Consider the following 12142-nt stretch of genomic DNA (forward strand, 5'->3'; position numbering starts at 1 on the left):
AGACCGGGGCACAAACCCGTATCCCCTGCATCGGCAGGCAGACTCTCAACCACTGCACCACCAGGGAAGCCCGTGTGATCCATTTTGAGTAAAGTATTGTATAACATGCAAGCATCGGTAGAAGTTTATTTCTTTGTATATCGACAGCCAGTTAGTTGAGCAGTGTTTCTTAAAAAGACTGTCTTGTATCTGCTGAATTGATTTTGCATCTTTGCCAGAAATCAGTTGATCCTGTCCGTATGGGTCTGTTTCTAGGCTCTCTTCTCTTCCATTGATCTCTGTGTCTATCTTTTTGCTTAATGCCACACTGTCTTTACTACTGTATCTTTGTAGTAAGTCCTGAAATCAGTTAGTGTGAGTTCTTCAACTCTGTTCTTTTTCAGAATTGTTTTGGTCATTCTGGTTCCTTTCACTTTTCATATACATTTTAGAATCAGCTTGTCGATATCCATAGAACATCCTGCTAGGATTTTTTTTTTTTTTTTTTTTTTTGCGGTACGCGGGCCTCTCACTGTTGTGGCCTCTCCCGTTGCGGAGCACAGGCTCCGGACGCGCAGGCTCAGTGGCCATGGCTCACGGGCCCAGCCGCTCCGCGGCATGTAGGATCCTCCCGGACCGGGGCACGAACCTGCGTCCCCCGCATAGGCAGGCAGACTCTCAACCACTGCGCCACCAGGGAAGCCCCCTGCTAGGATTTTGATTGAGATTGGATTGACTCTATTGACCTGTTTGGGGTGAAGTAATATCTTGAGTCTTCCAGGCCAGGAATATGGTATGTTCTCCATTTATTTTTGTCTTCTTTGATTTCTTTCATCAGTATTTTGTAGTTTTCAGCATGCAAATTCTATGTATGTTTTGTTAGACTTATACCCAGCTATTCCAATTTTTCTGTGGTGCTATAGATGGTACTTAAATTTAAAAATTTTTTTCTAGTTGTTGATTGCAAGTATATAGGAATACACTTGATTATGCAACCTTGCTAAACTCATTTATTAGTTTTAGGAGCTTTTTTGTAGATTCCATGGGATTTTCTACCTAGAGAATCATGTCTGCAAAGAAAGCAAAATTTATATTTTCTTCTATCTGTATGCCTTTTATTTCTTTTTCTTGCCTTATTTGCACTGGCAATGGCATGGACTGGCATGGACTTGCACTGTGATGCTGAATAGGAGTGATAAGAACAGACAGTTCTTACCTTCTGGATCTTAAGGGGAAGCATTTAGTCTTTCACCATATGGAGTATGATGTTAGCTGTAGACTTTGTAGCTGTCCTTTATCAGGTTAAGGAAATTCCTTTATTCCTAGTATTTATCATGAATGGATGTTGGATTTTGTCAAATACTATTTGCTGCATCTATTCACATAATCATGTGATTTTTCTTTTTTGGTCTGTAAAAGTGGTGAATTACATCATATTAAGGTATAATTTGTAGGCAGGGACTGCACAGATCTTAAATGTTAGAATTTGTTGAGTTTGACAAGTGCCCGTGTAACCCATACACGTGTCAGGGCGTCCACTTCCACCAAGTCTCCTTGTGCCCTGCCAGCCATCCGCTACCCAGCCCCCCCGCCCCAGTTTATTACTATTTATTCTATTACTGTTTATTTTGATGTTCAAAGTATCTGTAATTTGACCAGTGGGAGCCCTTTCAAGCGGGCTCTAGTATACTTTTGACACATCCCTGGCACTGTCCAAGTACTTCCTTACATTCTGGCACAAAATGTTTAAAGTTTATCTCGCACATGCCTTGATTCAGTCCAGGAATCAGTCATTTCTCCAAGGAACTGTGTTCTTTTTGGTGGGGAATAATAATTTGAACCCAATATTTAGGTGTTCTTGTAATGAATTTGATACAACTGAAGATAAAATTTCTTGAATTGGAAATTGTCAGAAAGTTTATTAGTGGGACAAATTTCCTGTTAGTGCTTAGAGGAATGTAATACATCAGTGCGTTTATAGACCACATTGATAAATATTTGCATAAGAACCGTGGGACAGTGGTTGGCAGGGAGTGCCTGTAAACTTAGGTTGCATGGTCTCCACAGTGACACAAATTAAACCCTCTGATTTACTGTCATACTCACCAGATTGCCAGAAATTAAATTGGACAGAATCTGTTGATTTAGGTCTATGAGATTCTTACCCACTGTTGATTGGGAGTGTAGCATGGAAACATTTCACATGATCTGGAAAAGGTGAGTGTGGGTAGGCCCTTTTGATCCAAACAGCATGCTGTAAAGGTATTCTTGTGTTTGTGTGCCAGAAAACACATCTAATAATGGTCCCAGCAGCATCGTTTCTTCTAATAGCCCCAAACTGGAAAGATACATAATGTCCGTCAGCAGTAGAACAGGTCAGTGGGTCATGCACATTCATATAGAGGAATGCTAATAGTAATCAGTAGTGAAAAGGAGTGAGTCGGTGTGGGCGGGTCTCAGCAGCGCGCCCTGTGGAACAGAAGGAGTTACGGGAGAGCCCAGCTGCAGCGTTCCTTCAGGTAAAGTTCACTAGGAAGCAAAACCAAACACAGCGTAGCGTGGAGCTAAGCCTGTAGGTGGTGGCACCAGGGGAGAATGTTCACGCACAGTTCAGGTGGGGAGGGGGATGCCTTCATAGTGCGTGGGGTCTCCGGGGCGTGCGTAACAGCTTATTCTTAAGCCTCGGGATGAGTACACGGGTGATTGCTTTATCATTACTTTTTAAACTTATAAGTTTTTCTAATTCTCAGCATTTTATTATGAAAAATTTCAGACAGGAAAGCTAAACAGTGTTCAGTGAACACTCACATCCCACTGTTTAAATTCTGTGATTATGCACAAATAAGTGAAATTCACATAACCATTTTTATATTAACCGCATAATATTCAGTGGCATTTAGTACATTCACAGTGTTAAGCAACCACTGTTACGTATATCAATTTCTAAAATATCTTTATTGTCTTAAAAGAAAACCCCGTACCCAAAAAGCAGTCACTCCCCAGTACCTGCTCCTCCAGCCACTGGCAGCCACCAGTCGGCATCGTCTCCATAGATTGACCTAGTGTGGAGTCGTGCAATATTTTGTGTCTGGTTTCTTTCACTTAACATGATGTTTTCAAGGTTCACCCACATTGTAGCATGCCTCGGCACTCCATAACTTTTTATGGCAGAGTGTGTACCCATTGTACGGGTGTGCTACATTTTGCTTATCCACTCTTGATGACTCTTCGGACTGTCTGCAGCTCTTGGCTGTTGCGAAGAGTCCACTATGAATACTTAGTAGCTACCCCATTTTACATCCCATCAGCAATATACAGAGCTTCCGATATTTGTATATCCTTGCCAACTCTTTTTTTCCTGTTAAAAGAAATTCTGGCCATCCTAGTGAGTGTGAAGTGGTGTCTCATTGTGTTTTCTTTTGCATTTCTCTTATGATGAGTGATGGTGGGCATCTTAATGTGCTTGTTGGTCATTTGTATATCTTCTCTGGAGAAAAACCTATTCAAGTTTTGAAAAAATTCTATGATTAATTTTACTGTGCTTTTAAAAATCACATTATTTAATGTTATAAATATTTAAGAGACCTAAAAGAGGAAAACCAAGGAATCTCCATTTTGAATTATAGATCTTTGTCGCAAATACTAGTGGATGTCTAAGGAGACAAGAAAATGGAGAGTCTGTCAGGAAAGAATTGAAATGAAAAAACATACCTTTTGTTTTCTTCGGAAAAAAAAAATCTCAGTATGAGTTTTATTATTTACAACCAGTTGTAGAATTTTTATATTGACCAATGAAACTCTAGAAATAAATTCAGAATTCCTTGTATTACATACACAGTATATTAATTTCTGTCTGCTTCCAAAAGACTTTGAGGTAGTATTTTTTTCTTTCTTCTTTTTTTTTTTTTGGCCGCGCTTGTGGGATCTTAGTTCCCCGACCAGGGATCGAACCCCGGGCCCATGGCTGAGTCCTGGCCACTGGACTGCCAGGGAATTCCCCAAAATAGTTTTTATTACAGTTATTTAGATCTTAAAAAATCCTAAGTGGAGATTATTTTTCAGTGATTATAGCATTAAAGGGAATGAATAATTACAGTTCTGTAACCCTACCCCAACTATTGATTTTTTTTTTTTTTTTGCCATTTAAAAAAATATATTGAAATTTAGTTGATTTACAATGCTGTGTTAGTTTCAGGTGTACAGTAAAGTGGTTCAGTTATACACAGTATATAAATATATGTATATTTTTTTAACATTTTCTTCCATTATAGGTTATTACAAGATATTGAGTATAGTTTCCAGTGCTATGCAGTAGGTCCTTGTTGGTTATCTATTTTATATATAGTAGTGTGTATATTTTAACCTTAAGCTCCTGATTTATCCCCCAACTACTGATTTTTTTATTCTTTTAAAATTTTATTTATTTATTTTTAGCTGCACTGGGTCTTCGTTGCCATGCGCGGGGGCTGCTCTTCGTTGTGGTGCGCGGGCTTCTCATTGCGGTGGCTTCTCTTGTTGCGGAGCACGGGCTCTAGGCGCACAGGCTTCAGTAGTTGTGGCACGCAGGCTCAGTAGTTGTGGCTTGTGGGCTCTATAGAGTGCAGGCTCAGTAGTTGTGGCGCACGGGCTTAGTTGCTCCTCAACATGTGGGATCTTCCTGGACCAGGGTTCAAACCCGTGTCCCCTGCATTGGCAGGCGGATTCTTAACCACTGTGCCACCAGGGAAGCCCCTTAGTTTTTTATTTTAATGAAGTTCAATTTATCAGTTTTTCACATGCATATCCAGTCTTCTAGCATCATTTGGTTGAAAAGACTTTTCATTCCATTTGGGTTGCTTTGGTGCCTTTAGGAACTGGCAAGGTTGTGTGAGTCTGAGTCTCCCTCTGGGCGCTCTGCTCAGCTGTTTTTATCTGTGTCCATCCTTAAGCAGCACTGTGCCATCTGCTGAGTCTTGAAGTCCAGGCTTCCTCTTGTTCTTCCCTCAAGAATCTGTTTTCAATTCACCAACCTCTGTGTCCCCACCCTACTCTTCAGCCTATCCAATGAATTTTTTAACTTTCAGACACTTTTTCTGTTCTAGGTCTTTATTTGGTTCTCTTTCTTTTTAAAAAAAAATTATTTTTTTACTGAAGTATAGTTGATTTACAGTGTTTCTGGTGTACAGCGAAGTGATATATATATTCTTTTTCAGATTGGTTCTGTTTTTTAATCGTTTCTTTTTTTCTGTCAGGATTTCCTCTCGTCTTTCATTACAACATACCTTTATGTCCTTGGGCGTCCTTATTAAACCTACCGTACAATCCCTGCTGCTGCTTCCAGAATGTGAGGCGTCTGGGGGTTGGTGTCCATTGATTGTTTTGAGTATGGCTTGTGTTTTCTTGTCTCTGTGCTTTGGAGTCATTTTTTTTAAATATATATATTTTTAACATCTTTATTGGAGTATAATTGCTTTACAATGTTGTGTTAGTTTCTGCTGTATAACAAAGTGAATCAGCTATATGTATACATATATCCCCATATCCCCTCCCTCTTGCGTCTCCCTCCCACCCTCCCTATCCCACCCCTCTAGGTGGTCACAAAGCCCCGAGCTGATCTCCCTGTGCTATGCGGCTGCTTCCCACTAGCTATCTATTTTACGTTTGGTAGTGTATATATGTCCATGCCACTCTCTCACTTCGTCCCAGCTTACCCTTCCCCCTCCCCGTGTCCTCAAGTCCATTTTCTATGTCTGCGTCTTTATTCCTGTCCTGCCCTTAGGTTCTTCAGAACCATTTTTTTAGATTCCATATATATGTGTTAGCATACTGTATTTGTTTTTCTCTTTCTGACTTACTTTGCTCTGTATGACGGATTCTAGGTCCATCCACCTCACTACGAATAGTTCAATTTCATGTCTTTTTATGGCTGAGTAATATTCCATTGTATATATGGGCCACATCTTCTTTATCCATTCATCTGTCGATGGACACTTAGGTTGCTTCCATGTCCCGGCTATTGTAAATAGAGCTGCAGTGAACATTTTGGTACATGACTCTTTTTGAATTATGGTTTTCTCAGGGTATATGCCCAGGAGTGGGATTGCTGCTGGGTCGTATGGTAGTTCTATTTTTAGTTTTTTAAGGAACCTCCATACTGTTCTCCATAGTGGCTGTATCAATCTACATTCCCACCAACAGTGCAAGAGGGTTCCCTTTTCTCCACACCCTCTCCAGCATTTATTGTTTGTAGATTTTTCGATGATGGCCATTCTGACCGGTGTGAGGTGATACCTCGTAGTTTTTTGCTTTTTTGTTTTATAAATTTATTTATTTGTTTTTATTTTTGGCTCCATTGGGTCTTCGTTGCTTTGTGCGGGCTTTGTCTAGTTGCTGCAAGTGGGGGCTGCTCTTTGTTGTGGTGCGTGGGCTTCTCATTGCGGTGGTTTCTCTAGTAGCGAAGCATGGGCTCTAGGCACGCAGGCTTCAGTAGTTGTGGCACGTGGGCTCGGTAGTTGCGGCTTGCGGGCTCTTGAGCGCAGGCTCGGTAGTTGTGGCGCATGGGCTTAGTTGCTCCGCAGTATGTGGGATCTTCACGGGCCAGGGCTCAAACCCACGTCCCCTGCCTTAGCAGGCAGATTCTTCACCACTGCGCCACCAGGGAAGCCCCCTCATTGCAGTTTTGATTTGCATTTCTCTAATGATTAGTGATGTTGAGCATCCTTTCATGTGTTTGTTGGCAGTCTGTATATCTTCTTCGGAGAAATATCTGTTTAGGTCTTCTGCTCATTTTTGGATTGGGTTGTTTGTTTTTTTTGATATTGAGCTGCATGAGCTGCTTGTATATTTTGGAGATTAATCTTTTGTTAGTTGCTTCGTTTGCAAATATTTTCTCCCATTCTGAGGGTTGTCTTTTCGTCTTTTTTATGGTTTCCTTTGCTGTGCAAAAGCTTTCAAGTTTCATTAGGTCCCATTTGTTTATTTTTGTTTTTATTTCCATTTCTCTAGGAGGTGGGTCAAAAAGGATCTTGATGTGATTTATGTCATAGAGTGCTCTACCTATGTTTTCCTCTAAGAGTTTTATAGTGTCTGTCCTTACATTTGGGTCTTTAATCCATTTTGAGGTTTTTCTGTGTGTATGTTGTCAGGGAGTGTTCTAATTTCATTCTTTTACATGTAGCTGTCCAGTTTTCCCAGCACCACTTCTGTCTTTTCTCCATTGTATATTCTTGCCTCCTTTATCAAAGATAAGGTGACCATATGTGCGTGGGTTTATGTCTGGGCTTTCTATCCTGTTCTATTGATCTATAGATTCTGTTTTTGTGCCAGTACCATACTGTCTTTTTTTTTTAAAATAAATTCATTTATTTTGGGCTGTGTTGGGTCTTGGTTTCTGTGTGAGGGCTTTCTCTAGTTGCGGCGAGTGGGGGCCACTCTTCATCGCGGTGTGCAGGCCTCTCACTGTTGCGGCCTCTCTTGTTGCAGAGCACAGGTCCCAGACGTGCAGGCTCAGTAGTTGTGGCTCATGGTCCTAGTTGCTCCACGGCATGTGGGATCTTCCCAGACTAGGGCTTGAACCCATGTCCCCTGCATTGGCAGGCAAATTCTCAACCACTGTGCCACCAGGGAAGTCTTGATTGCTGTAGCTTTGTAGTATAGTCTGAGGTCAGGGAGCCTGATTCCTCCAGCTCCGTTTTTCTTTCTCAAGATTGCTTTGGCTATTCGGGGTCTTTTGTGTTTCCATACAAATTGTGAAATTTTTTGTTCTAGTTCTGTGAAAAATGCCATTGGTAGTTTGATAGGGATTACATTGAATCTGTAGATTGCTTTGGGTAGTAGAGTCATTTTCACAATGTCGATTTTTCCAATCCAGGAACGTGGTATATCTCTCCATCCGTTTGTATCATCTTCAGTTTCTTTCATCAGTGTCTTATAGTTTTCTTCATACAGGTCTTTTGTCTCCTTAGGTAGGTTTATTCCTTGGTATTTTATTCTTTTTGTTGCAATGGTAAATGGGAGTATTTCCTTAATTTCTCTTCCAGATTTTTCATCATTAGTGTATAGGAATGCAAGAGATTTCTGTGCATTAATTTTGTATCCTGCTACTTCACCAAATTCATTGATTAGCTCTAGTAATTTTCTGGTAGCATCTTTAGGATTCTCTATGTATAGTATCACGTCATCTGCAAACAGTGACAGCTTTACTTCTTTTCCGATTTGGATTCCTTTTATTTCTTTTTCTTCTCTGATTGCTGTGGCTAAAACTTCCAAAACTATCTTCAATAATAGTGGTGAGAGTGGCCAACCTTGTCTTGTTCCTCATGTTAGAGGAAATGCTTTCAGTTTTTCACCATTGAGGACGATGTTGGCTGTGGATTTGTCACATATGGCTTTATTATGTTGAGGTAAGTTCCCTCTGTGCCTGCCTTCTGGAGGGTTTTTATCAGAATTGGGTGTTGACTTTTGTCAAAAGCTTTTTCTATTGAGATGATCATATGGTTTTTATCCTTCAATTTGTTAATATGGTGTATCATGTTGATTGATTTTGAATTGGGTTTTGGGTATCGTGAATGATAGGTTGCAGAGACCCTGAGATCTGTTATATCCTTCTGAGGAGTTCTGCTGGTTTGCTTTCACATCTAGTTAATGTGATTGGATTGAAACTGTAGACTCTGCCTCCTGAGATCTCAGTGTGGTTATGCTGGCCTGTGCTTGGCGTCTTGGCATGTGGGTGGTCAGGAGGCAGCCAGAAAAAAGGGGAGCTTGGGGCCCATCTCTGCTGCCTCCTGTGGCGATTCTCCCTTACCTGTCTCCGCTCTGGTCTCCTACTCTCCATCCTAGTAGTCTTCAAGCCAGTGAGACCCTCCCTGTCTGGGTCTGAGACTGGGGCCTGCCCTTGTGCCAAATGCCGTAAACCCAGAAGCGTCCCCTAGTTTCATTCCCTCCTTGCAAGTATCGAGTCCCATGCTGTATTTGCCCACCTTTTCACATTTTTAATATTTCTTTTAGAGTTTGTATTTATCTTGAATGTGTTTAGTCCAACAGGAAGTACTTGGCCATTACTGGACACAGAACCCTGTATCGATTTCTTTTATTAAAAAAAAACACAAAACCTTTTTTTGATTACAGAAGTAATACATGTTCATTGTAAAACATTTGGAAAATTTAGAAAAGTGCACACACACACAGATTATAAATTGATTGTAATCTTGTCCCCAGAGACAGCCACTGTTCACATATTGTCTGTTTTTTAAATCATTCTTTTCTCTTCTCCCTCCTTCCCTCTCTTCCTTCCGCCCCCATCTTTGTTAAATGTAAACAGGGCGTGCTTACTTTCCCTTTTCCTTACTCTGGGGCCTTGCCCCATGTGAGGCAAAACCTGCAGCATGGCTGGTCCTGGCAGTGTAGTGTCCCTTCCTAGGGATGCTGGGGTCAGTAGCCACTCTCCTGGTCCTGGCAGTGCAGTGTCCCTTCCTAGGGATGCTGGGGTCAGTAGCCACTCTCACAGGCAGTTTCTTCGTTCGGACACCTGTAACTTTTGCATTTAAAATGCCTCGCTGAGTAGAGTGGATATAATTGAATTATTAAAAAAGTTAGCAACTGTTAAACATCGTGCTTAGCCTTTGGTAGCCCTTCAGGGGTAGTGCAGAGGTGTCAAAGGCGCAGGGCGCCCGGAGTCAGCTAGTTTCTGTCTTTGCCGGTAGCTTTTCACTTGAACATTTTAAATAACCTGTATGTATTTCACACAGTTATATATCAAGTAGGGTACTAACTGCAGTACCATTTTGAAGTCAATTAGATAGTGCTTAATTGGAGTTTTGGCACCATTTTCCAGTAGGAAGACAATTTCAGTCTTCTTATCATTCAGCTTTTGTGATTTTGGCGGGCTGAGCGACGCCAGGCAGTGTGACTGGTCAGGAGGCTAAGTTGTAGTCCTTGCCGAGACTGAGGTTTCCTGCGTTAGCTTCTGCTGTCATTGTGTGTGCAAAGCCAGCTCGTTTCTGAAGGACTCTAGATTTGCATTGAACTGAAATTCCATTTAAAACCAGAATGCAAATCCTTTTTTATCCTCCAGAGGTAAGTTAGAACTTTAAATTATTTATTATAATACATCGGGTAGATGACATTTCTCTTCTTAAAAAGAAGGGAAGTCAGTGTTTGGGATAATTATGATAGTTTTAGTTTACATTCATTCTTGTAATGCATTTAAATTATGAAAATCTCAGTTTTTCCTTTTTTTTTTTTTTTTCCAGCAACAAGCCCTTGCAGGGACCCTTGTGGCAGGGGCTGGCAGTGTGATCGAAACGGACCCCTTTAAGAGGCAGCAGGCGGGACCTCCGGCAGGTATGTCACGGAGCACAGGCTGAAGGGCCCCCCGGAGCCAGTTAGCGTCTTAGTTTGGGAATTCCAGTGTAGTGGCCACCTGTTTCTAAAGCGTGGCCCCTAAGGAACTTAGTTTTGGTTAGTTTCTACTTTGAAAGTTAATTTTTCTTTTGTGGTAATCCGCTAAACAAAATGTTTATGTGCATGTTTATGTGTGCTGAAGTTAGAAACTTGTCAGTTGAGTAGGTGTATTCCAGTTTGGTTTCTGTGTGCATTTGTAGGCTGTTTAGCCCTCATGACATGATGAAGTGTAAAGCCATCTGCCTTTTCAAATTGTCACTCATTTTACAAACTGAATTTTTTCTCCAAGTTAGGAACTTAATACACATTTTGTGTAAAAGATTCAAACAGTTTAGAAGGGTGTAGTTTAAGTCTGTCTCTGGTTTGGTATTCCTTCCCCATTCCCTAGCCACAGAGCTGGCTATGTTTGTTCAGTTTCACAGACAAGCATTGCTACAGGTGTGTCATTCTGAAAAAGTTCAAATGTGATCCTATATATATACACTGTTATGTCTTTAATATGAATTGACTAGGCCATCTTCCCCAGTCATGGAGCTCATTCTTTTTGATAGCCGCAAAATACTGCGCCCACTGCATGGGCGCCTCCCTCTTTAGGCATCAGACCCGTGTTAGCATTCATTTGTTAGCATCACCTTTGTTCTGTTGTAATCAAAACCTGACTGAACGTTTAGTTTCACAGTTTTTTCTATACATGTCTGTCCATGTATCTAAAAGCAGCGCTCCAAGAGTGAAATTGCTAGATCAAAATGTGTGCCTAGTTAAGTATTAGTGAGGCTAAGTTGCCCTCCAAAAGGGTAGGGTCAGCTTTTGCTCCCGTCAGCAATTTCTGGTTCTCTCAAATTTTGGCCATTTTATTAAGTATCTTTTAATCTTTGTCGATCCAATGGGTAAAAAATAAAATCTTTGTTTTGATAATGGATTTCTTTAATTTTGATGCGGTTTCAGTTACCTCTTCATGTTTTTAACCATTTGTGAATGTGTTCCTCTGCTCGTTGTTTGTGTTCTTTGCCCATTTTGTCTTTCTGGTTGTTGATCCTTTTCATATTAATTTGTAAGAGCTTTATGAATGTTGCCCGTTGTGTATGTTGCAGATAATTGTCTCTTAGGTTGACGCTTGTCCTTTGCCTTTTTTATGATGCTTTTCCTTATATTTACAAATTTTTAACGGAAAGAAATTATATTTATCAACCCTATCTTTTATGGCTTCTGCATTTTGGTTCATGCATAGAAAGGCCTCTCTGTTCAAAGATGTTAAAAACACTTACACATGTTTTTTCTACTACTTTTGTGGTTTTATTTTTACATCAAACTGCACCTTTTCTGAAAATTATTCTAGAGCAGTCTAAGAGACCTCGACTCGAAGTGGGTCACCAAGGGGTAGTTTTCCAGCACCCAGGGGTGAATACAGGAGTTCCTCTCCAGCAGTTAATGCCGACAGTTCAAGGTAAGACCCAGCGCCAGAACTAGCTCTCTTAGCTCAGAAAGAGGGAGTGCAGAGAGGGCTTAAGGAAGCAGCAGCAGACTAAAACGTGTGCAGTCCAGGTAGCATATCTGAGGTGGTTTCTGCCATCGGGACGTTCCTCTGAGTCCCACTTCACACAGTATGAAGAAACCACTGGAGACCAGCTCTTGTCACTTTAGCGGAGCCGCACGTCCCACTGTCCTCAGCTTCTCTCCGGTTTTCCCTCCTGTGTTTTCTCTGACTTGCTGCTGTGGTAGGGACCCTGCGGTTATCCCGTGCCTGCTCTGCTTGATGCTAACGCGCAAAGGCCGAGGCCTTTCT

At 41.2% G+C, this 12142-nt stretch overlaps 1 protein-coding gene across 16 annotated transcripts in view; it reads left to right on the plus strand.

The window, feature by feature from the left end:
- EP400 (E1A binding protein p400) overlaps positions 1–12142 on the plus strand; it is a 113378-nt gene that overhangs the window by 24624 nt on the left and 76612 nt on the right. For 14 of the 16 annotated variants that reach the window (XR_010933403.1, XR_010933404.1, XM_067701261.1 and 11 more), the window contains 2 exons: positions 10209–10299; positions 11696–11803. Coding sequence is in view for 14 of the 16 variants with exons in the window: in XM_067701261.1 (XP_067557362.1) it covers positions 10209–10299; positions 11696–11803 (199 nt within the window). In the remaining 2 variants the exon portion in view is untranslated. The remainder of the gene's footprint in view (positions 1–10208; positions 10300–11695; positions 11804–12142) is intronic. The other 2 variants (XM_067701267.1, XM_067701270.1) reach the window with 1 other exon arrangement.

This window comes from Pseudorca crassidens, chromosome 12 (assembly GCF_039906515.1).
Source record: "Pseudorca crassidens isolate mPseCra1 chromosome 12, mPseCra1.hap1, whole genome shotgun sequence".
NCBI classification, from domain to species: domain Eukaryota; kingdom Metazoa; phylum Chordata; class Mammalia; order Artiodactyla; family Delphinidae; genus Pseudorca; species Pseudorca crassidens.